Source organism: Cyanistes caeruleus, chromosome 2 (genome assembly GCF_971803275.1).
Source record: "Cyanistes caeruleus chromosome 2, bCyaCae1.hap1.1, whole genome shotgun sequence".
NCBI lineage: Eukaryota > Metazoa > Chordata > Aves > Passeriformes > Paridae > Cyanistes > Cyanistes caeruleus.
Window position 1 is genome coordinate 21923528 of NC_141702.1, and position 22733 is coordinate 21946260.

The 22733-nt window shown below is 33.6% G+C and overlaps 1 protein-coding gene across 4 annotated transcripts in view; it reads right to left on the minus strand.

The window, feature by feature from the left end:
* Window positions 1–22733, minus strand: part of CSMD1 (CUB and Sushi multiple domains 1) — a 1072055-nt gene that overhangs the window by 178009 nt on the left and 871313 nt on the right. For all 4 annotated transcript variants that reach the window (XM_086876027.1, XM_086876026.1, XM_086876028.1 and 1 more), the window contains exon 24: window positions 4153–4344. In XM_086876027.1, coding sequence (XP_086732153.1) covers window positions 4153–4344 — 192 coding nt within the window. The remainder of the gene's footprint in view (window positions 1–4152; window positions 4345–22733) is intronic.

Consider the following 22733-nt stretch of genomic DNA (forward strand, 5'->3'; position numbering starts at 1 on the left):
GTTCAATACTAGGTTCAATATGTACTGGGACTACAAAAGCACAATTTTAGCATTAGCAAGACAGCAAAAATGTTTCAGAAATTTCCCATCTAACATGCTTAGCTTTTCTAACAATGAGTGCTTGAATTCAAATTTTGGAGCATTGAATTTTATAATTAAAATAGCTGTCTGTTTTGCTGTAATGTCAAAATTATTTTAGTGTAATCTTTTCAAGTAACTTCTATATAACTTCAGGTTTAATTACACCAAAAAGCAGTGAGTATTGACTAGCAATTTCCTTTGGTATTTAAAAATTTAAATGCCATATGCTTGCAAAGCAAGAGAGTAAATCAGAAAGCTATGATTTGATTGTACATGGCATCTGGTTTAAAACATTTTTACTATCAATGCTATTTTTGTGGAGAGAACAACAGCAACACTAAGCATCCATAATCAAATTATTGTTATGTTGCTTGTTTAGAGCATCATGCTGGCCAGTGAAAAGACACACCCTGATGAAAGAGAACTGTGTAACAGGCATCTGCCACTGAACTAAAAGTGATTCTTCAGTTAAGTGATGTACTTGAATTTCTACTCCATTTATAGTGTTGACTTACAAGTAGTGTAGTTAAAAAACCTACTGTGGGGATTTATTCAAGCACAGCTGTACAGCAAGCATAATAAGACAGAGATGATGAAAAACACATGGCAGTTGGACCAAATAATCAGCAGTACTCCTAACAAATATTAATCTTTGTACATGCCACCAAGTCACTGCTCACAACCAAGTTGTTACCATGAGGGAAAATTACCATAAGGGAAATAAGGTGACATTTACTTATTTATCCTGCTGGTTTGATCACTCAGAACACTACATTCTATATACAGAACACAGCAGGAAGCAAATTTAGTACAAAATTTCTTCAAATGTAATCCACTTCTAGGATTTCAATAAATTTCCATTATAAAAAATGTTTGGATTGCAATAATCACTATTGTGATTATGTGGTAGAAAACTACAGATAAGAAATTACTGATACAGTATTGTATTTATCAAAGAACTAAATTTAACTCAGTGAACTAATTGACATACTTGATTTAAAATTCTGAAAAGGCTCATTTAGGAAAAGAATACATAATAAATTAGAGATGATGTATTATGTATTTCATATATATATATATATATATTTATATTTATATATAATCTATTTTATGAGTAGATTTAAAGTAAATTTCCAGAATTTATTATAAAAACAATTTGAAAACTTTATGTTCCAATATCCAGAAATGAGCACACTGTAAAATTAGCACCTCTAAGAATATACAACTATACTATAACTAGAAGAAGTGTAGAAGAAGTGACTTAAACATTTCCGGAAACTTCTAGAGGAGGAATCAAAAGAATTCCTTTGCTTTCTTCATTAAGTTTTAGAACATAGAAAAAATGAGAATGAATGCTGAAACCAGTATAACAGTTTATCACTAAAAATTAGTAAGTGCAAATGTGTGGAATATGTCTATGTATAGGTTTGATTTTTTTTGTCAATGAGACTGAAGGCTAGTGAATACAATAACGAATGTAAATTTCACTAAAGAGAACAGCAAATACCAAATGCTGATCTAGTCTATGACCAAAAATAATACATCTCCACACAAAGATTTTAAGAAAAGGTTTCTAAGAAAGAAAGTGATGTTTAGAATTTCATGCCAACTTCAGAAAAAGGAAGAAAAATAAGTCATTCAAATCAGAGGAGAAAAAGGTAAAACTGTGATAATATAAGATAAAACAGGTGGAAGAATAGATTTTATAAGTCTAAAAGGGCAGGAGAGCAAGACTGAAATAATCTGCAGATATATAACTGAGTTTTCAGCGGTCTTCTTTGTAAGCTTTCCTGTGCACAGAACAGTAAAAACTCCCCATAATTTAATGAAGATATCAGACTGTAAAAGGTTGTTTAGAAGGAAACACTTTTAGAAGATTTTAAGGGAGAAGAGTGAACATTTGATTTCTTGGTAAACTAATCAATGGTCCAGAAGAGATTTAAACTAGAAATAAGAAGAGGTAGTTTATGAAGAACTGATGCAATTCCAAAATTTTATTTTAAGGAGAGGAAGAAGGACAGTAATTAAAAATATATATAGAGAAATAAAAGCACATATTAAAAACACCTTTTTGTTGAACAGGCAGAAAGTAAGACTGAAATATCACTCAGGATACCAAAAGAAAGCTGATTATTCTATTGATTGAGGGACAATAGATTAGAAATAAGAGATGAAATAAGATTCTCAAGAAATTTTGGCACAAATTATTTCAAAAGATTGGATATAAAATACAGAAACCAAATATATTAATGCAAGGTACAAAATCAAAGTACAAAGATAAAAAAGAAGAAAAAAGATTAAATGGGTATCTTGACTGAAATATACAACCTTAAAAGTATATTGGTATGAAGGAAACTGGAAATACAGGTGGAAATATGTGACTAGAAGGGCATTACATGGTAAGAATACAGTAATAATCTAAATAAAATCTGAGTGAAAAACCATACATATTCATCAAAAGTATTTTGAAGAACTATCATGAAAGATGTGCTACTGGAGCAAAGATGGCAATTTTGTTGAGATTTGCTTGATCCAGGGTTCTTAGCTTCCTCCAGGTCAGGAGGAATTGAAATACACAGGAATTTATTTTTTTTTAATTATTGTTATTTTAATTGATATATTTTTGTGATTTTTGCACCCCACATATAGATTAGAAGACAAATCATCATACAAAGAAGAGGAAACAGGTAGGTGGTTGGTATTTTTCACCTAATAGACTTGAAACCAACAAGTATTTTAGTTTTGATTCTAACTCTTAGTTGAAACAGGCACAAAAAACTATTGCAGAAAATGACCTTAGAGAAATGACTTCATTTAAATTACATGGGGAAATAGGCAAAGGTAGCACTAATTATGGGTCTTCTCTACAAAAGGGCAAACTTAGAGGAAAAGGAAGCTAACCAATTAAACTGAAGGGCATGAGGACTTGAATACATAAAGAGCCTGAAAAAGTCTTTAAAAAACTGTATCATTGTTTTACCTCTTATATATATAGAAGGAAACTTACAGATAAAATTCTAGAATCAAGCGGGGAAAATAACTTCTACTAAGACAGCCAAAATGCTGTTCACTGATGTTTTCCTGGCACTTACCTTCAGCTTAAGATGAATATTTGAAAGGAAGGGAGCTTTCTCTTTTGTAGACAGGTTTGTGAATGTCTTCAGCAGGAAGCAGGTTCTGGAATGGAGAATGTAGCCCCCAAAATGGGAGAAAGGCAACAAGCAAAGACCCTGTAGGTGAGGTGAGTGCTGAAAGCCACTTGTGACCTGCCAGAAGCAGGCAGCAGATGCAAAAACCAAGTATCAGAAGACACATAGAAGGAAAGACTCATGGGAGCTCCATGTGAGAATTGAAGTCAGGAAGTCATTGGCAATTGCTGGACTGGAAAGCAAAACTAGAGGATGCAAAGTGCCTAGTAAAGGTACAGCGGATAACAGCTATACAGGTGCTCAGTTATTCTGCATGTTGGCTAGTAATTCTCTATTTAGCATTTATATTGGTTGTAATGGAACAAAATTTTAGGCATTTGAAAATGTGATATTTCCAGAAAAGATCTACAAGGCTTTGAAAGATGGTGTATCTTAGCACAGCAACAAGAACTGCAGAGCACACGGATAAAAGAATTCAGTAACTTGGGATGAAAATTAGAAATAAAACTCATAGAAATGAAATGCTGAAATAATATCTGATGAAAAAAGATGAGAAAAAAAGCCTACAACATTATTTGTTTTATGATGAGGCTATCTTAGTTTATGAAGTGTTTAGACAATATGATTGCCTGTGACAGTATATCAGACTCAGTGACCCAGGGCTTCATCAGAACCAAAGTAGTAGTCCTCCATCAAAGGCTGCTCTATAGAAAAAAATGTTTTATGGTAGTTTTATAACCATTAATAGCAAGTCACCTATTTCTGAGAAGTTATACTTCCATGTCCACATTGATCTTTACTTGAAATTTAAAATATCTTTGCACCATTATCATCTCATGAAGAAAAGAAAGACACAATATTTCGGTATTTTTCTTGAAACACTGGCTCAATCATACTAGAATGTTGTAACAATCCATATTACCTATGCAAGTAGGCAAAGGTTTGTCCCAAACTCTTCGATCTCCACTTAAGCAGGTCATAATACTACTACCATGCATTGTATAGCCAGGATTACAGCTGTATAAAATGACAGTGTCTATAAAATGTCCTTCATCTCGTATCTTGTAGCCATAATTTGGTATGCCAGGATCTTCACACTTTACTAAGTCAAAACCTACAAACAGAAATGGGGAAAGAAGGAAAAAAAGACATGGAGATATAAAGACCAAATAAAATATAGTGGTAACAAATCTGATTCTGATGCAAATTATATTCTCATGATTCAATGACATTAGATGTATGCACAGTGACCAAAGATAACTGGTATATAATTTAGGTAAATCAGAAACTGAAAGAGTAGGAACTAATTATTGACTTGATATTTGATTATGACATTTGCTTATTGAAGAAAGCATCTTATCTATATTCTTCTAAAATAGATTGGTGAGAAATTAATTAATTTATACCACCTCTGTGTTTCACTCTTTTTTATTCACTGAGAAGGAAACATTGATCTTGGTTTCGGCATGAAGTAGCATGGGATGAGCAGATCTGCTCTGAGCACCTACAACTCTTTCCGCATTTTATGCATTACTCTCCTCATTGTCTTCATACAGCATTGCTAATATGTAAAGATGCATTCTTTATCACTTCTTTAGCTTCAGTTCCTGTTCTTGGAATAATACAGACTGGTTCCAAATTTATCTGTCTTAATTCCAAATTCTTCCTTGTGGATTCTTCTTCATTACTGCCATGTCCCCAAACCAAAGAAGTAATTCTGACTCTACAAATAGTTTCCATTTTGCTGTCCTTGTTTTACTGAACAGCTTATTTAAGTGGTTCTAAATCAGGCTGTTGGTCTTCAGTTTTCTGATTTCAGTGCATTCTCTACACGAGGTTGCTCGGGGAAGCTGTGGATATCACCTCCCTAGAAGTGTTCAAGGCCATGCTGGATGTGGCTTTGACCAACCTGTTCTAGTGGAAGATATCCTTACCAACATGTAAGGCCCCAAGAAATTTGATGTCTAAGACTTTCAAAAGGGCTTAGAGTTGTTCATGTACTCTGAGTTAGACGCATAGGAGAAATACTAACAAAATACCCAAAAGATCAGAATAACAAAAAAAGCTTTGACTGGCACCTTTGGAAAATCAGAGAACTTTGGCAAAAGGTTTCGTGCAGCATCCAATCAATATGAAACAAACACTTCTCAAATCATTAACTTGGCACATTCAACTTAGCAAACTCCAAACCCGATCTATTTTAAGTTTCTCAAAACATTACCCAAATCCCAAGATAAGGTAATTAGGAGAGAAAGAGAGAGACAGAAAAGGCAGACAGGTAGAAAAGAACAAACATAGCCATCACTCCTGGTTCCAGTGGTGTTCAGCAGATAGATGTTCCAAGAGGAAGTGGGGTCAAATGTGCTTGCCTTGTGTCTTGCTTGAAGTACCCTTTGGCTTTTCCTGGGCGCTTCCCCAGCTGGGGATTGCAGTCATTTGGCCACATGGGAGCTGGGTTAGGTGCTCCAGGGTCAGGTGTGGAGCATTTCCTCCAGTGTGCCAGGGACTGGCAGCCACTGCAGGGCTGGGATACAGGCTGGGGGAAGGGTGGGGTGTAAGGGGCAGCTCATCACCTCACCAGAGCAAGACCCGAGCTGCCCCTTGCCACACACATATCCACACACCCACACACACCCCTGAATGTTTCAAGCCAGCAATCCTTCCAGGCTCTCACACCATAGCAAGAGGGTTGGAACTAGATGATCTTTAAGGCCCCTTCAAGTGCAAACCATTTTATGATTCTGTGAAGTCCTTCACTAAGTATGTATGTAGTAAATAACATATCTACAGACAACCTTTAATTATTTTACAAATACACAAGCTAGAGTTGGTATCATATTTTTCTTGTTACCTTTCTTCTGGAAGTGAGATCAATCACAGCTGAAAAAACTGCAAGGAGTCTACAGAGCTTTTCTTCCTATAGAGATGCTAAAGATATCCATCAACTGACGCCGCTGAAAACACAAATCCTTTGTTTTCTCTGTTCATTAATTGGGTACAAAGGTCAGGATTTACCTGTTATAACTCAGGATTCTGAAAGTTAGAAGGCTAAGTTTGAACTAGTCTAGGCCACTTCAATTGTCAGGAGAAAAATATATATATCTAGAAACCAATCGACCCCTTAAATCAACAGGTGTTCACATCAGTCAGCTCAATCAGCTCCTGCAGACATTTATTTTCTTACCTTTTATTTTAACTGGGCCCATGGTCTTTCTTTATATAGTAGGCCAGAACTAAATGCTATTCTATCACATAGATACTGCATCTCTCTCTGTCCTAATATCTACAGAAACATGAGGCCTCAGGAACAATAAGAATAGTCTGACCACAGTCATGAAGTCTTAAATTCAATTATCCTTTAAAAGTGCATGGCTGTCTATAACTCCCTTCCAGGGAATTGAGCTATAGGTCTACTATATTAGGCCTGAGATTGTTTGGGAAAGTCCTAGACAGAAGGCAGCAAGATAGAGGCATGTTAGCATTTACTCTAGCATTTTGTCAGTCAAAGAATCACTTCCCCATACTCATGTCCTGAAAATACTTAGTTTACTAGCAAAGCTATATTCTTTTTATCAGATGGAGTTGTCTATAATCACACACAGTACAAAAGGATTGTAGAAATTTTTCATTATTACCTTACTAAAAGATTGTTTCTTTCTGAATATTTGCACGTGCTTGCAATTTGCTTTTGGATTAAAAAAAAAAGGAAAAAAAAAAAAGGAAAAAAAAAGGAGTGTCAATCATTTTAACTGGCACTCAGCAATGATTATATCAACACTCACATCTAAACAGTTTTCTGTCTTTTAGAGTTAAAGCATCTTATGAAGTATGATTAATCTTATCCTAAGGTGAAAAAAGGTAGATTGGATGGACTGGACAATTCTAAAAAAATATATTTCTCTTCACACTCTATAAAGAATCAAGACAATTTGATCATTCAGATGAGCTAAACTTCACATGACGTAACTATATTTCATTATTTTAATCTCCTTATTAAACATACAGAGACATTTATGTAAAACCCTGAAAATGTAAACTGATAGCATAATATTTTAATGCTGATTTGACAGCATGAGCCAGTGTAAAACTATTTCTTCGACACTGCTCTTAGACACCTTCTCATTCTTTATTAGATGCAACATTTGGTTATCAAATACAGTGGTATGTGATTGACAGATGAAACTCCCTTGATTAAAGAATTAAATATTACAGAATTAAAGAATTTACTTGTGCCTCATGGAAAAAACTCTCCATAGCACTGTTAGAGAGATTCATTCTCCAATACCTTGTTATCACATAAAGAAGACAAGGTTTTCAGGGAGAGGTAGTATCTTTTATAAGTCCAACAGACAAATTTGGGTGAAATGAAATGAACTTTTGAATGAACCAGCCTTCCTAGTCTGCTATACAGCCATCTTCACTAAAGAAGGTATAAATGGGATAAAAATGTTGTTCTGACTTGCTATAATTTCTTGTATTCCAGTTAGCATTCAGTTTTGCACATGGTGTAAAGATACATCACAGATGTAAAGAGTTAAAGACATCATATCAGAAACTTTAGAAGTTTGAGGGAAGCCTACCATAGCCTGCCTGAACACCTACCATAGCCTGCTTGTACTTTGTCTAATCTAACTTGAAACAAGACTGAGGAACATAAAATATATTTTTGTTTTTATTTTGCCTTATTAATCATTCAGATCATCATTGTAAGTCACTTATATCTTTCAGTATCTACAAACATAATCTATTTCACCTTTTTTGTTGTTGTTGTTCACAAAAGCCTGTGAACATAGTTTTTCACCTGTCTGTCCCAACGTAAATTGCCTACTTCTTCAAGAGCCTCACACTCTACAGTTACTCACTGTACTGCATTTTTGTATTTGTAAACAACAAAGTACCTCTGAAAATTATAAATAGGAAAACACAACTTTGTTAAAAAAAACTCTGAGTACACTGTGGCATGTACAGGAACTTCTCAGCCTCTACATATGCCAAAGAACATTACATCCCTTCCAGAAATATACTGATTTTTAAAATATTTTTTAAATCTTAATTTGAAGATTTTTAAGACTTGGAAGCAACAAGAGAGTTAAGATTTTTCTGCCAGTTGATTATAAACCCAAATCAAATATTTATCTGGGGTAAAGTGTTAGATAAGATGATCGTAGAGAACATATCAAGGCACTGTGTTAAGTATCAGAATTTAATTTCCTATTTCAAATACAATAAATCAAAAGATAATATACAAATAAAAAATATCTAACTGCAAGCAAAAATATAAAACCTAAATTTAAGGATCCTTGAGACACTAAACCCTTCAGTATGTCCTGGTTTATTTAGATTATTCAAACATTTTTATCAAAAAGAACACCTTGATTTAAATTTTTATTTTTCATGTCTATCTATTAAACTCATTAAGAGTTTGGCAGTACACTTAATTTTCAGGTTTGTTTGCACAATAAAAAATTGGGGGAAAAAATTAATTTGAACAATCAGTGTGGCAAAATAAAAATCATTATTACTTTTTGTATTTCAAGAATAAATCCTTCAAAAACATGCAACAAACTAATTGCTGGCATTTATGCCAAATTCTTAAAATGACACTTTGAATACTCTAGAAAAAACTGTAAAAATGACAGTACACCATTTGCAGCCCCATGTTCACCACATTTCTCCACCAGCAAGACAGCCACTGTTTATCAGTAAGCCTATTAAAAACTGGAGTATTTCACAGGCATCTGGTGCTGTTCATCATGTGCAAACACAGCAGTATCTTGCCCTGTGCTCTTCTTCCCCAGTTTCTTCCACTTCCTCTCGTACGCAAAACACAACTTTCAATTCTTTTTTTTCCTGATTATTTTGTAAATCTTGAGTAATTTATCATAAAAGATCATCTTTTTTTGAAATATCATTGTAGAAATGTTTCAACAGAACTTCTGTTAAAGTTAAAGATGATGCCATGAACTTTTACAATGGGGGAGTACGGTCATGAGTTCCACACAATCACAGTACTCGGGTTTACCTGACATTGCAGCAAGTCAGCATCAGAGAAATTCTGCCAAGATTCTTACTGCTGAGAAAGATTATTGTATTGGCAAATTGCTGCCAATTATCTTATTCTTGAGTTTCATTATAGGATTGTCAGAACAATGAATGAATAAAAGCATGCTAAATTAAAACCAAAACAGCCAATACATCAAGAATACATCTTGATGATTGGCTGTAACCTCCTGGCACTATTCAATGCAATTTACTCTGTCACATTTGATGTAAATAATCAGGAAGATAGAAACATCAGTTGTCAGGGTAGAAATCATTGACATATCTGTAAATATATGTAGACCATTAATTACAGCTTCTTTCAACTCAGTTTAATTATGATGGGCACTGTGGTACTAGCCACATTAGTAAGCAGTACAGTATAACAAAAGTAAATCTGGGCAGCAAAGCAATGAAGATGAGGATTTGATGTTCATTGTATGTGCACTCATGTTTTTTCCTTGGACTAATGTTTCTGTCCATTAATGGGTGGAATATGCTATGTGCATCCATGAAGCATAACTCTCTGTCCAGCTTCAAGATTGTACCCTCCAAAGCCTGTCATCAATACAAAGAAGAGAGAGTTCATTTTGCATCTTCAAGGGAAAATTTCAGGGATTCTGTATTGCAGAGTATACTTATAAAAGAAGTTGACAACATCCTGAGATATCTACAAATCTTCACTCATTTTGAAAGGAAGAATACAGTTTACTAACTATATATAGATATGTGTGTGTTTACACTGCATGTAAACCTACAGTGGCAATATGAAAAATATGTAATCTAAACCAAGTAATTTCCTCCTAGAAGAAGTCCTAGGTATTTTTAAGCAATCACTGTCCTAAAGCCAGACACTGAAAAAATAAGCACCTAAAAGGTGCATTAGCAGCTTTTAGGTACTTGATCCCTAATTTGAAACTCTAACCTTAAGTTCAACACAAACTATCTATGAATGGACAAAAACAACAAAGACACTCTGAATTGTGAGCTACGGTACTCATTCAAATTTTACTTCCTACACAAAGGTATGTTGATGTATGTTACATTGTGACTGATTTAGCAGAACATATAAGCACACTGTTATTAGTGAAAAGAATATAAGACAAGAAATTAGGCTGTAGGGCTTATTTCTTCCTTTTTTTTTTCTTTCTTAGTAATCTTTGTTGATGTTTTGCAAAAAACATACTGTGTCAATTAAAACTGCACTAATGGAGATGGAAGACGACAATTTTAAAAAAGAGGAAATACTTGAAATAACAATAAAATAAATGTAATATCATAGCCTTCAATATGTGGTCCCATGGTGCAAATTTGTTCAACTGCTTTTGACTTTTTAACTTTATTTACAGCTATGTTGAATTCATTATTGTTTGTCAATGCCATGTTGACTTTATGCCAAATCATATATAAAACTGCCATAAAAGCACAAAATGAATACAAGTTTTCTTCTGTATGCACTCATTAATTTTACCAAATTCTTTCATGTGTTTGTGACAGATTTAGATCAGATTTGCACTGCTGGGCATCTTCATACTGCATCAATTAACTTTTAAGAAGACCATGGAACCTTGGCTTCAGATATGATCCCAGAACACTGTAATCACCAAAAAAAGAATTTCTTCTTGTAAATTCAAAAGCATGAACCTGTACTGTAACTTCTGTGAACTCTGCTACTTTGTAGTAAGAACTCTAAACAGAAACCCTCTGGACAAAACTTTAAAGACATTTTAAAAGATATGTCAGCTGGGTTATTTCCAAAACTTTATCTGCCTAATGTAAAGATGAACAGGTACTTATAACACAAGAACTATAGCATGTAGGTATAGATCAACAGTATCAATAATCCTGGCTTGGATGAATAAGTTTATACTCATATAATTTCCTGATAATATTACTGTTTTTTAAAGATGAATAAATACTATAAATACTATTACAACAAAAATACTATTAATTGCTAAGAAAATTACACCAGACAGGCCATGAGGGGTTAATTAATTGGAATGCAATAAGGGTTTTGCAGCTTATATATTAAAAACCAAAGGGACACCAAATACTCTTTAATAATCTCTAATAATCATATTACTATAATGTAAGTATAGACCGGGTGGTCTCTGCACATGCCCAATGTGAAAAAGCATAGTTTTCTTTTCTGCTTGAAATGGAAGACAGAACACACAAATAACATATAACTTATCTTCAGCTTCTGAAAGTGATGTGATCAAAGATTTCAGGATGACTTCAAAAGAAGGATAAGTGCATATAAAAATCTTATTTCAGTACACACAAGGAAATATTAACATGTTTTATTATAAAGGTACTATGAAAACATTGGAAACACTAGTAACTCTTTCAGAGAAGCCTACATCAGAGGTCATGTAAGCGCATAAATGTTGCCTATATGCTTAACAGAATCTTTTTGAACTACTAGAGAATAATTGAAAGTATGAAAGGGTATTTGAGTTAATGTTCAAAATATATAATGGATTTCTAAATGCATGTAAATGTCAAAAAATACTCATTCTGCATTTTCATTCTTTCTTGGAACCATTTATGTGCAACTCTGTCCTGAAACCTACAGCTGTAGGAAAAGAAAATGTACTGGAAAATTTCCAATTACAAAATGTCTACCTAATTAGAATGAGAGAAAAATCTATAGAAAGAAGTGTGTTTGGATAATGTGGCTATAGTGAGGTATCAGAAACTACTGCTTTGTATCCTTTGGAAACTGAGATATATACTTTTAATTTCTCAAAAGCTTTGCAATCAGTTGGCAATTAATTTTCACTGTATAGATGAGACAGTCATTCAGTGGATAATACTTTCTAATAGGAACTTCAGCAATTCTTAACATGAGCAACATATAAAAAATTTATGTAAACCTGCAAAACATGTAAAATAGAGAAGTTAGGACATGTCATTAATCTCTTTTGAACATAAAATGAAAATAATTATTTTCTGCAATTTTATCCTGTTAAAAATATATTGCAAAAAATTCTGAGGCCCTTCCCCACCCATTTCAAACCAGGTTCTTCATGTATCCTATTCAAAAATTTTGTTCTCCCTGTCTCAGCTACAATGTCCCCACATACAAATTGAAAATTTAAGAAGCAAGTTAAATATGGGTAGACAGGTAGCAGGAGACAGGTTTTTATTAATTTATTGAAAGACAATACATAAACAATAATACTTAAAAGAGATTAATATGCAAATATATGTGCCTGCAGCAAGATGACTGCTGCGACAGAAACAAACTTTGCAATCAGCAAGCAAGAGAATAGTTAATCACATTTTATACTCCATATAAGAAGCAGGGATTAAAGGTGAAATTCCATATGAGTTTAAGAACTCTAACTTCAAGTATCTATGGGAAGATATCTTCAGGATCTCCATGTGTACACCCTCTTTTATAATCAGTGGGGACATGAATGATACAGCTGCTACTTAAAAGTATTCTGTAGGTGGCTTGTTAGAAGAGACTGGTTATCCTTTTTCTGAGAGAGGGGAAAGAAAAGCAGAAGAAAGAACTTGAATACACATTTTTCCCCCTGTGTTCTATAGTGCAAGATACTTTGACTTAACACATACCAATCACTTACGTGTTTGCAAATTCATTCATTACCTCACAGTCTTTTCTAAAATACTCATCCTTAGAGGAATGAAGTCACCATGAATGTAAAGGATGGATTAAAGGGGGAAAAAACATTGTACAAGGTTATAAAAAGCAGTATGGCACAGACAGGACTGAAAGTTAAAAGAATCCCTTCAATTGTGTTGATTCCTTCACACACTGACAGGTGAACCACAGGCACACATCACCTGTTATTCTGGCTAGTGGTATCGCATCCAAAACTTCTGAAAATTAATTTCTCATTACACTGTGGTGAAGAACTGAATAATAAGAAACACATAAATCTTGTCTACCTTACATCATCCCGTTTTAAACAACTCTTCCCATCTAGAAACTTTATAGAAGTGGAATAGAAATAAATAGGTTTATAGCATTCATCTTTAGCTATCTTTGATCCAAATATTCTTCTCTTTACATGCATCCCTAATTCTGCCCACATATCATGTATACATAGTTTTGGCAGGGTGATTTTAATGTACAGAAAACTTTTGAAGGAATAATCTTAATTTTATTCTGAAATAACTTTCTTAATATTTTTAGCCATTAGAAACAGAGTTTAGCTGACTGAAAAAAAATCTGTTCCCAATTCGTTGCTAATCTTCAGTTATAAAATATAAGTAGGTTAGAGGGCACCAATCTTAATTTGTTGAAATGTAAGCAGTTCCTTAATATAATAAAAGGAATGGAGAAAAACTCACATTCTTCATTTTAACTGTTAAAATCTTTACAAAGTAATTCTAGACTTTTCTTGAAAATTCATTGTTTTAGAAAAGGAAAAAATCAGTCAGGAGAAAGTTAAGATCAAACTTTGATCTCAGGGGCTTTCAGAAGTTATTTGAAATGTCCAGTATTATATGCCATATTATATATTATTACATGCTATTATATGCTCCTACATATTTTATAGAGTATATATCTATTACATATTATATAAGATTGTACTTTTGAAAAAGAGTATTAGAAATATGGAACAGAATAATATATTCATGCTTGTATAGGCTGAATTTTATAATTAGACTGTTATAGTTAATGTTTTTATAAATTAAACAGCAAATCAACAGTGACACACCTAACAGATCTCACATTTTAATTGCAGCAAGACAGAGTTTGCAAGAAGGATTACTGCATAATCCTAGGTTTCTAGGTGCTGATCATCTACCTGACTTAAGAAACTGCTTATCAGCCTCCCTTATCCCAACAGATAGGGTTGTGCCAATATTTATAAATGGGATAATAAATAAGAAATAATAATTTGTCATTCAACATGGGGCCAACATAGGCAAGAAAGCTGGGGTAAAGAACAATAGGATATTGGCCGTTCTGTTCAAGTGCTCTAAGTTTTCAATTCTTACTCATGGGAAATATCTAGTAATTATAGCAGAGGGAATAAGTTAACAGTAACTCTAGTGTCTACTCATCTAAAACTTGGAAAAGAGGAAATGATTCACTGCAAATAAACAGGAGTCTTTTTGTGAAGAACAGAGGAAATGAGCAAACTTTTGGAACAAATCCCAGCTAAAACTCATTAAATCCAGCTGCACATACATACAATGACAACATCTATAATGGCTTCATAGAAATAGATCCTTTTTAAAATATGACAGAAAAAACTTTAGGTTGAGGTGGCAAAGAGGTAAAGAAATTCTGCCATTCAAACCACTGCACTAACAAATTCATGGCCACTGTTATCACTAAGGTCTCAGTAATAACACAACAAATATGATCACTTCTTTAATACTAAAGCTATATAATGTTTAGGCCATCACTCCTGAGATTATGAATTTAGCTGGAATCTGCTGGCAAATTTCAATCACATTTTTTAGCTATGATGAATACATTAGCATATGAGAAAAAAAAAAAAATGCTTAAGAAGCCTACCTGAATTGGCATCACTGAAAAATCTTACTGTAATACTCTAAAGATAGAATTTTAATATAAATGTAAAACACCATATCTATATGGACACATACAGTCATCTCTGCTAGCCACTCTCTTTCACCTGCAAAACATAACTGCATTTTAAACTTTATAACAAGAGATTTTAAAAAGCAGCCCTTTTCTTGATAATAGATGTGAATTACAAGACTGGGAAAACCCAGGGATTTTAAGAAGATGAGAATGTCTGAACCATACACAGAAAAGTCAGGAGACCTTCAACTGGCAATTTTCAGTAAATTTCAGAACCAAATCACAATAACCTTTAACAAAATACCTTTTCCACATGTTTGATACCACCTACATATCAAAGCTTTTTTTTCCTTAATTTAAAACAAGAAATAGTTAACATCTTCCTTCTTTCTAACCCTAAGCTCAGTGGGATAATTCAGTGACTTGAGGATGATATTTTAATGTAAATTTGGAAATTAAATTTTTTTCTTTTTAAATTTTCACAGCACTTTAAAAAAAAACAACAAACCTATTGCAATACACATATCTTAATTCAAATGAAATCATGGTTTTCACTCCAAGTATTTTTTTAAGAACATAATTTAATAATCATGGACTATCCAGCCCGTACTCCTAACAGAGCATGCTACTATTTTCTATTTCTTGTGTTTCTTCCTCTTCTCAGTTCATTTTTGCACCTTTCTTTTTACCAATGTCGTCTCTATTCTCTACTCCATATATTTGCTCTACTTCTTGGACAGCCTGTCTTGAAATCTTCCTCCCTTACATATGTATCCTAGCCATTTTGTCCCAAAAATCACCTTTCCCCATACCCTGTGGTGCATTTCTTGCCTTCTGTACTTCTTTTTAGGACTCCCTGGGTTGATATTGCAGCTTCATTTATTCTAACCTCCTGACATAGTAGCATAGGCAGTACCTATCTATTCCCTTCTTTCTCTCTTTTACCCTCTGCTCTAGGTCAGGCTTTTATGTCCCTGGTATTGTAACCAAACAGCTTCATCCTCACTTTCTCAGGCTACCCAAAAGACACAGGATATTGACAAATTTACCCCAGCTGGCAGGTAAGCCCCCACCCAATTGCTCTCACACTTCCCCACAGTGGGATCTGAAGAGAATCAGAAAGACAAAAGCAAGAAAATGGATCAGTTAAGAAAAATACAGTTTAATGAGTGAAAACAAAATAAAATAAAAACCCAAAACACCCCAAACCCTAACAAGTGATGCAAAACCAATCACTTATCAACAGCAGACTGATACCTAGTCAGACCCGTAGCAACAGCTACTTCAAAAACACTTCCCCAGAATTTAATTACTCAGCATGACATGACATGACATGACATGACATGACATGACATGACATGACATGACATGGTATGAAATGTGTCACCATTCAATTCATCTGTGTCACCTCCCACCTTTTTGCCTACCCTGAGCCAACCTGCTGGCATGTCAGAGCAAGTAACAGAGGAGGCCCTAACACTGTGAAGCACTGCTCAGCATTAGCTGAAGAACCACAGAATCATGGAATCATTAATGTTGGAAAAGATTTCCAACATAAGTCAAACCTTTGACCAAACATCACCATCTCAATTAAATCATAGCATTAATGCCAAGCCCAGCTGTTTCTTGAACACTTCAAGAGACAATGACCCCATTACCTTCCTGCAGAGCCCCTTCCAATTCTTGACAACCCTTTCAGTGAAGAAATTCTTTCTGAAATAATTAACTCTATGTTTTCTTAACTGAAGAAAATTAACTCCATCCCAGTAAAACCCAATACGGATTGACAAACTGTTCACCTCCATCCTAATCCAGGCCTGCTGAGAAAAAGCATTCTGGAGCACTCATTCATAGGGTAGAATTTCCTCACATAATTCTATACGGCTAAAGATCTGTACCTCAAAAAATCTGATAAGATTTTCCTGAGATGGGCGAAAGGCAAAACATCACCATGCCAGCATTTCCATCTACAGAGCATGGGGTAACATAGTTTTTCAAACAGAAGGTTAATACAATGTTTATATTATCCTAAGAATATGGTTTTCATTGCTTCTATCTTAGAGATAAAAAATTATTTGGCACCTGTTCTGTTTACCTGAGTAGCAGCTTCATAGATGTCTTTAAATTAAAAGTGAAAACCAACCTCAATTATAAAAACTGTTATAAGACAAATTATTTTTTGGTCATACAAAGTTTTGAGGATTTGGAGAAAGGGCAGACTATGTAAATGTTGAGTATTTTGGAAGCAGAAGGCAAGTTAATTTTTGGAGAAATAAGGAGGGAAGAGACTATGATGTCATCATGTTATTAATCAGGATATCATAATTCTTGTACACATTTTCAAATGAATATTTCTAAAAGCTTTTTTTTGGCATCAATTTTTTGTTTCTCAAATTTGCAACTTTGACTTTCTTTTAGAAGAGTTACTTCTATACATGCAATATTCATTTGGTATTACATTAATTTAGGGTTAGTCACATAACAACACTGCTCTTAATAGGACCATGTCAAACATGTATGTAAATGTATGTAAGTACATGTATGTATTTAATAATATTTGTCTTTGGTGTCTTACATTTTTACTGCAGTGAGTGAAGGTTCTAACTGGAACAGACCTTATGTACAGGCTATTTATGGAAAGGGAACTGGAAGAGTTTCTTTTCATTACTGGATTGTTCTGCTAAACTGACATTATACACCCTGAGGCAAAGCCACTATTTTCCTGAATTTGAGACTGATTATATGCTAGAATTGTCTGAGTTTGCAGTTTCAGAACATTGTTTTCACTGACATTCTAACCTTTTCAATTACTGTAGAATAGGAAATGAACTAAATTAAAGTTCATGATTCTCTTAAATTAACTATTATAAATGGTTTCAACAATTTATATAAATTCAAACGATGGTAATTCAGATTCACCTTCCATTAAATAAAATTCAGTATCCCTTGAAAGCAGTAGGGTTAAAGAATGATTGTAACACAGAACTTAAAGTGAAAATTAGAATTAAATCTTTAGCAGTAACAGAATACCATGAATGCTAAACCAGTGCATCATGTCTGAGAAATGTATTTAAAAAATTCTTTCCTTAAACTAAAAAATGTGTCTTCAGACCAATGAAGAGAATATTTCAAAACTACTAACTATGCAAAATATAAAGGATGATAAATGCAAATGAAAATATTAAACCTCATTAAAAAAAATAAAAATCTAACCATGCACAATCCTAAATCTGTGGTAAGTTCTGTGGGTGGATCACAGCTCAGGGGCCTGAAATTTTCTGAAAGAAATGATAGACATGGAGAATTCTGCTTTCAGAGAAAGAAATGGTCATTATGGATTCAATATTTTTAATACCATTAAATTATGATTTGTGCCTACACAACATTAATTTTCAAAAAGACAAATCCTTGGTGTGATTTTTTTTCCAGCTCTCATTTCCATCTTAGCATAGAATTGCAGGAGAATATTTAATTGCACATTACAAGGAAGTTAAGGATATAAATAAAAAACAATTGTTGAGGAGCTAACATGGAATTTCATTTTTAATTTATACCAGCAAATCAGGGACAGGTCAGTGACAGGCCTTCAGAAATCTAAAATTTAGCTACAGAGTATACCACAAACTCCTGGATTATTTTCAGACTTTAAAAATCTATAACTAGTTCTTTATGCTTCTGAAATACAGAGTCTGTTGAGAGGCAGAACACAGTACTGAGTGGGTCAACGCAGCCAGGCATGTTCCTACAGATATTATCTGTATTTCTGGATGGACCTTTCCACTGAATTATTACAATATATTCTAAGGTTTAATCTGCAGATACGTGGAGCTTCTGCTTCTATTATTTACTGCACAGAACTAGGGAATCATGAAATTGCCATAGAGAGCTAGATGAGCTGCTCCTAAAAAGGAAGATGATTCCACACATGGTGAATATAGACATCCATCATCAGGCACCGGGTAAAGAAATGAGTTTTGAGATTCCTAGATGGCACTGTGAAGGGAAAGAGTGTTTTCTTCTCAAATGTTTGGGAACTTTACTGGGAAAATTGTGCAAGTACAGTCCAGTGCTGAGTGATCTGTGATATGTACAAGACCATACAGATAACATAGTAGCAGCATTAGGCTGCACTCAAGAGTGTAGCAAAACATTTGTATATGACATGTATAATATTGCACAGGTATTATTCCTTGTTTTTCCAAAAGCTAAGAAAAGTGAGACTATGTTCAAGGAAGGAGGATTAAACAGGAGTAAAGAAGCACTCGTGACACAAGTCAAAGCTAGTGCATGATGAGTGAAAACAGACACTGTTAAATTTCCTCTTGTGTCAGGACTGTGATAGGGAAGTGGTTAGGCATGGCAGGGAGACTGTCTGTTTGTTATTCAGAAGCTGTATTGAATTGCTCCTTATTTTAAGTTGCAGTCTGTTACTTTTACCAGACAGCTGTGTTTTGCCTTTTCCACCTGTCACTGTGTGGCATCAATAAGATTTTGGTTTTATCTGATTGTCAATTTAAAATTAAAATCCATTGACATGACAGCACAAAGCACTGGCATCATTACAGCAGAATGGCCAAATCTTAGAACTGAGCTATGAACAGGAATAGCTGTGGGAATCCCTGTATCTAATCTTCTCTTCCCCACAAAAATTAGTGTCTCAGGGAGAAAAGTTCTAATCAGATGGAAAGAAAAAAGATCCACTGAATTAGAAAATTTCCATTATGAAACAATAAGAGACATTCTCTAAAATTTAAAAAAAAAAATTGCTGTCACATGTCAGTTGTGCCTACAAGAAGCATATACTTAAATTTTTATAGGTAGATAGCTACTGAGATCCTCTACTCAGAGGGAATTAAAGTCATCAAGCTTATATTGTCATTTCCTTAGCAATAAGATATAAATGTTCAGTCATTCCCTCTGAGCAGCAGTTTAGAGTTTCTGGAAGTGGACACTACCTTATTCCTCCTAACACACTGTAAGGAGATGGCTTTATATAAACTTGTTTTAGACAAAGTGGACAAGCTGCCTTCTTTGTTCCTCATTTTTCTTCTCCTCTGGTAGAGTCATAGTCAGCTATTGCTCAAATTACTATTTCATTGACTCTTACTCCATATATACTTACCCCACCAATTTCAGGCTAAAATACTTTCTGTGGTTCCTTAAATACAATCATTGTAATTTTAGTTTTCACTCAAAAGATTTCTTAGTTTCTCAAAACAGCTAACTTGAGAAAGAGTACATATGTTTTCAAGATCTTTTCTAGTAAAAAAAAAAAATACCTCCACCTATCCGGATAAAACTTTTTTTTCTTGAAAGCATCTTGTAGTTATAGATCAAAGAATAACTATGATTTCCAGCTTCCAGTCAGTATTAACAGAAATTATTTCCTCCACAGAAGATTTCATGAAAAAATTCATCAGATTTCATGTAGAACTTGACTCCTTTATAGATTTTCTTTTAAATATATTCTTATATTCTGATTTCTACAATTTATGAAAACATCTTGGATTCTGAGTTTATAAAGTTTGGTTTTACTATGTCAGTAATGAGATTTTGAAAACAGATACAAGTTTCTTTATCCACATTTCTGTCACGGATCATTAGCTTTTTCTTCTACTGTATTTTTAAATTTAACATAAACTTTAGAATTCACACTATTAAAAAGGATGGAAAGCTAGTTGCACACAAATGAAATAGCAGACTTTTACATTAGTCTTTTTAATAACACTCTGCAATATTACTTCTTAATTCCAGTGGCCTTAATAGGAAGTACTACAAAGACCAACAATTAAGGGCAGTTGATGACGCCTTGTGGGTAGCAAGAACTCAGCAATAGGAAGTAAACTGAATTAACATGATTTATTAGACCATCACTCCTCCTATTTCTATCTTATGATATTAATCAATTTCATTCACTCCAGCATATATTTCTCATTTCCTTCAGCAAAACCATATGTTAGCACCTTTTTGATTTGTTTTAGTAATTTTAAAGTATCTGGCATTATAATACAATCTGAAAACTGAATAAATAAACTTCAGAGTAATATTTCAGTTAATTCTGCTGTAAACTATAGTTTTATTAAACCAAAAAGATAATTATCATTTTATGTTTCATGTATTTACCGTATGAAAAATGGACATATTTATTTAGTAACTGAATTGTAACTGCACCAAAAAAATTCCAAATCCATTAAATAATGAGTATAAATTTCTGGTATATCTAATCTCTAAGATATTACTAGGATAGGACTTTTAGAAGAAGAATGTGAGTCAGCACTGCAGCCAGTTTTCAAAGCACTGTAAAAGAATACATCTTCTGCTTGTATTTTCTGCTCATATTTACTTATGAATGGTGAAAAATCCCACACTGAAGGGTTTGGAAAAAACGGTTACAGTTGAAGGAAATCACCTGGTTAGATGGTCAATGTCTCAAAATTTATTATATTGAATTTGGCCTCCTGAAAATACATGTGAGAAGCAAAGAATTAGTTTGTATTCACAAATGAGGACTGTCACATGTGAGAGACAGTAGGAAGAAAAGTCATTACAGATAAGCTTTACAACATGAATGGCTGCAAATTGATTACACATGATAAAATAAATTAGATACTTGCCAACCAAAATAAAAAAATAGTAAAATGCTATGCGACATAGCAAAAGAAGTTTTGCCTCTCTACATGGTATTAAAGTTACAGTTAAAAGGCTATGTCAAATTCTATCTGCACACTTCAGAAAATGTGAAAATACTTGGAAGAATAGAAAACAGTTTCAAAACTAATCAAACAGTCAGGAAAATATCCTTAAGACATGAATTATTGTATCTTACACAGGAAAATATGGTGCAAGAGTGCAAGTCTTAAAGTGTAACAAAATCAAACAATAGGACGTAGAAATTAGACAAAATTCTATTTTTAAGTAAAATTACATTTGTAAACAGTAGGTGGAACTGATTACTGAAGCAGGATTTGAAAGGAACTGATTTGAGACACTTGAAATCAGAGCCCTTAAAACAGGATTGTTTTTGAAACAGATGTTTGGTTCCTTTTCTTTAAAAGGAAAATTTCTACAGTTTCTCTTGGCAAATTAGAGTAGATTTCCCTAGTTCACAGCTTGCTCCAAACCAAAAACATCAGATGTACTAAACTGAGCAATGATTTCACAATGATTTCTGTGCCACACTATGTTGTGGTGGCCTGCTCTGCAAGATTCAACAGCAACACACGGGAAAGTAATCTATAAAACAATAAATTGAAGGTAAATGGAACTTGGAGATTCCTTGAAACCTGGAAAAATATCTCTTTATAACTGTTGGAAACAAGCTAGTTATCCCCAAAGTTCCCCACGATTAACTCATTGTTTTGCCAGCAAAATAGATTCAATTAATTGCATACAGTCTGTGGGACAAGTGCATTGTTTGTCAAAACTTGTTTATTCCAGTCTCCTTCCAGTGTACTCCACTCTGATCCTGACAAGCAGTCAGGCCAGATCAAGAGTGTACACCCAGGTACTCTTTTTAAAAAAAAAATCTCATTTATACTCTTTGTCTTTTTTCTCTCCTTTTCTTTTCTCTTTTTTCTTTTCTTTTCTTTTCTTTTCTTTTCTTTTCTTTTCTTTTCTTTTCTTTTCTTTTCTTTTCTTTTCTTTTCTTTTCTTTTCTTTTCTTTTCTTTTCTTTTCTTTTCTTTTCTTTTCTTTTCTTTTCTTTTCTTTTCTTTTCTTTTCTTTTCTTTTCTTTTCCTTTCCTTTCTCTTTTCCTTTCTCTTTTCCTTTCTCTTTTCCTTTCTCTTTTCCTTTCTCTTTGTTTTTTCTCTTCTCTTCTCTTCTCTTCTCTTCTCTTCTCTTCTCTTCTCTTCTCTTCTCTTCTCTTCTCTTCTCTTCTCTTCTCTTCTCTTCTCTTCTCTTCTCTTCTCTTCTCTTCTCTTCCCTTCT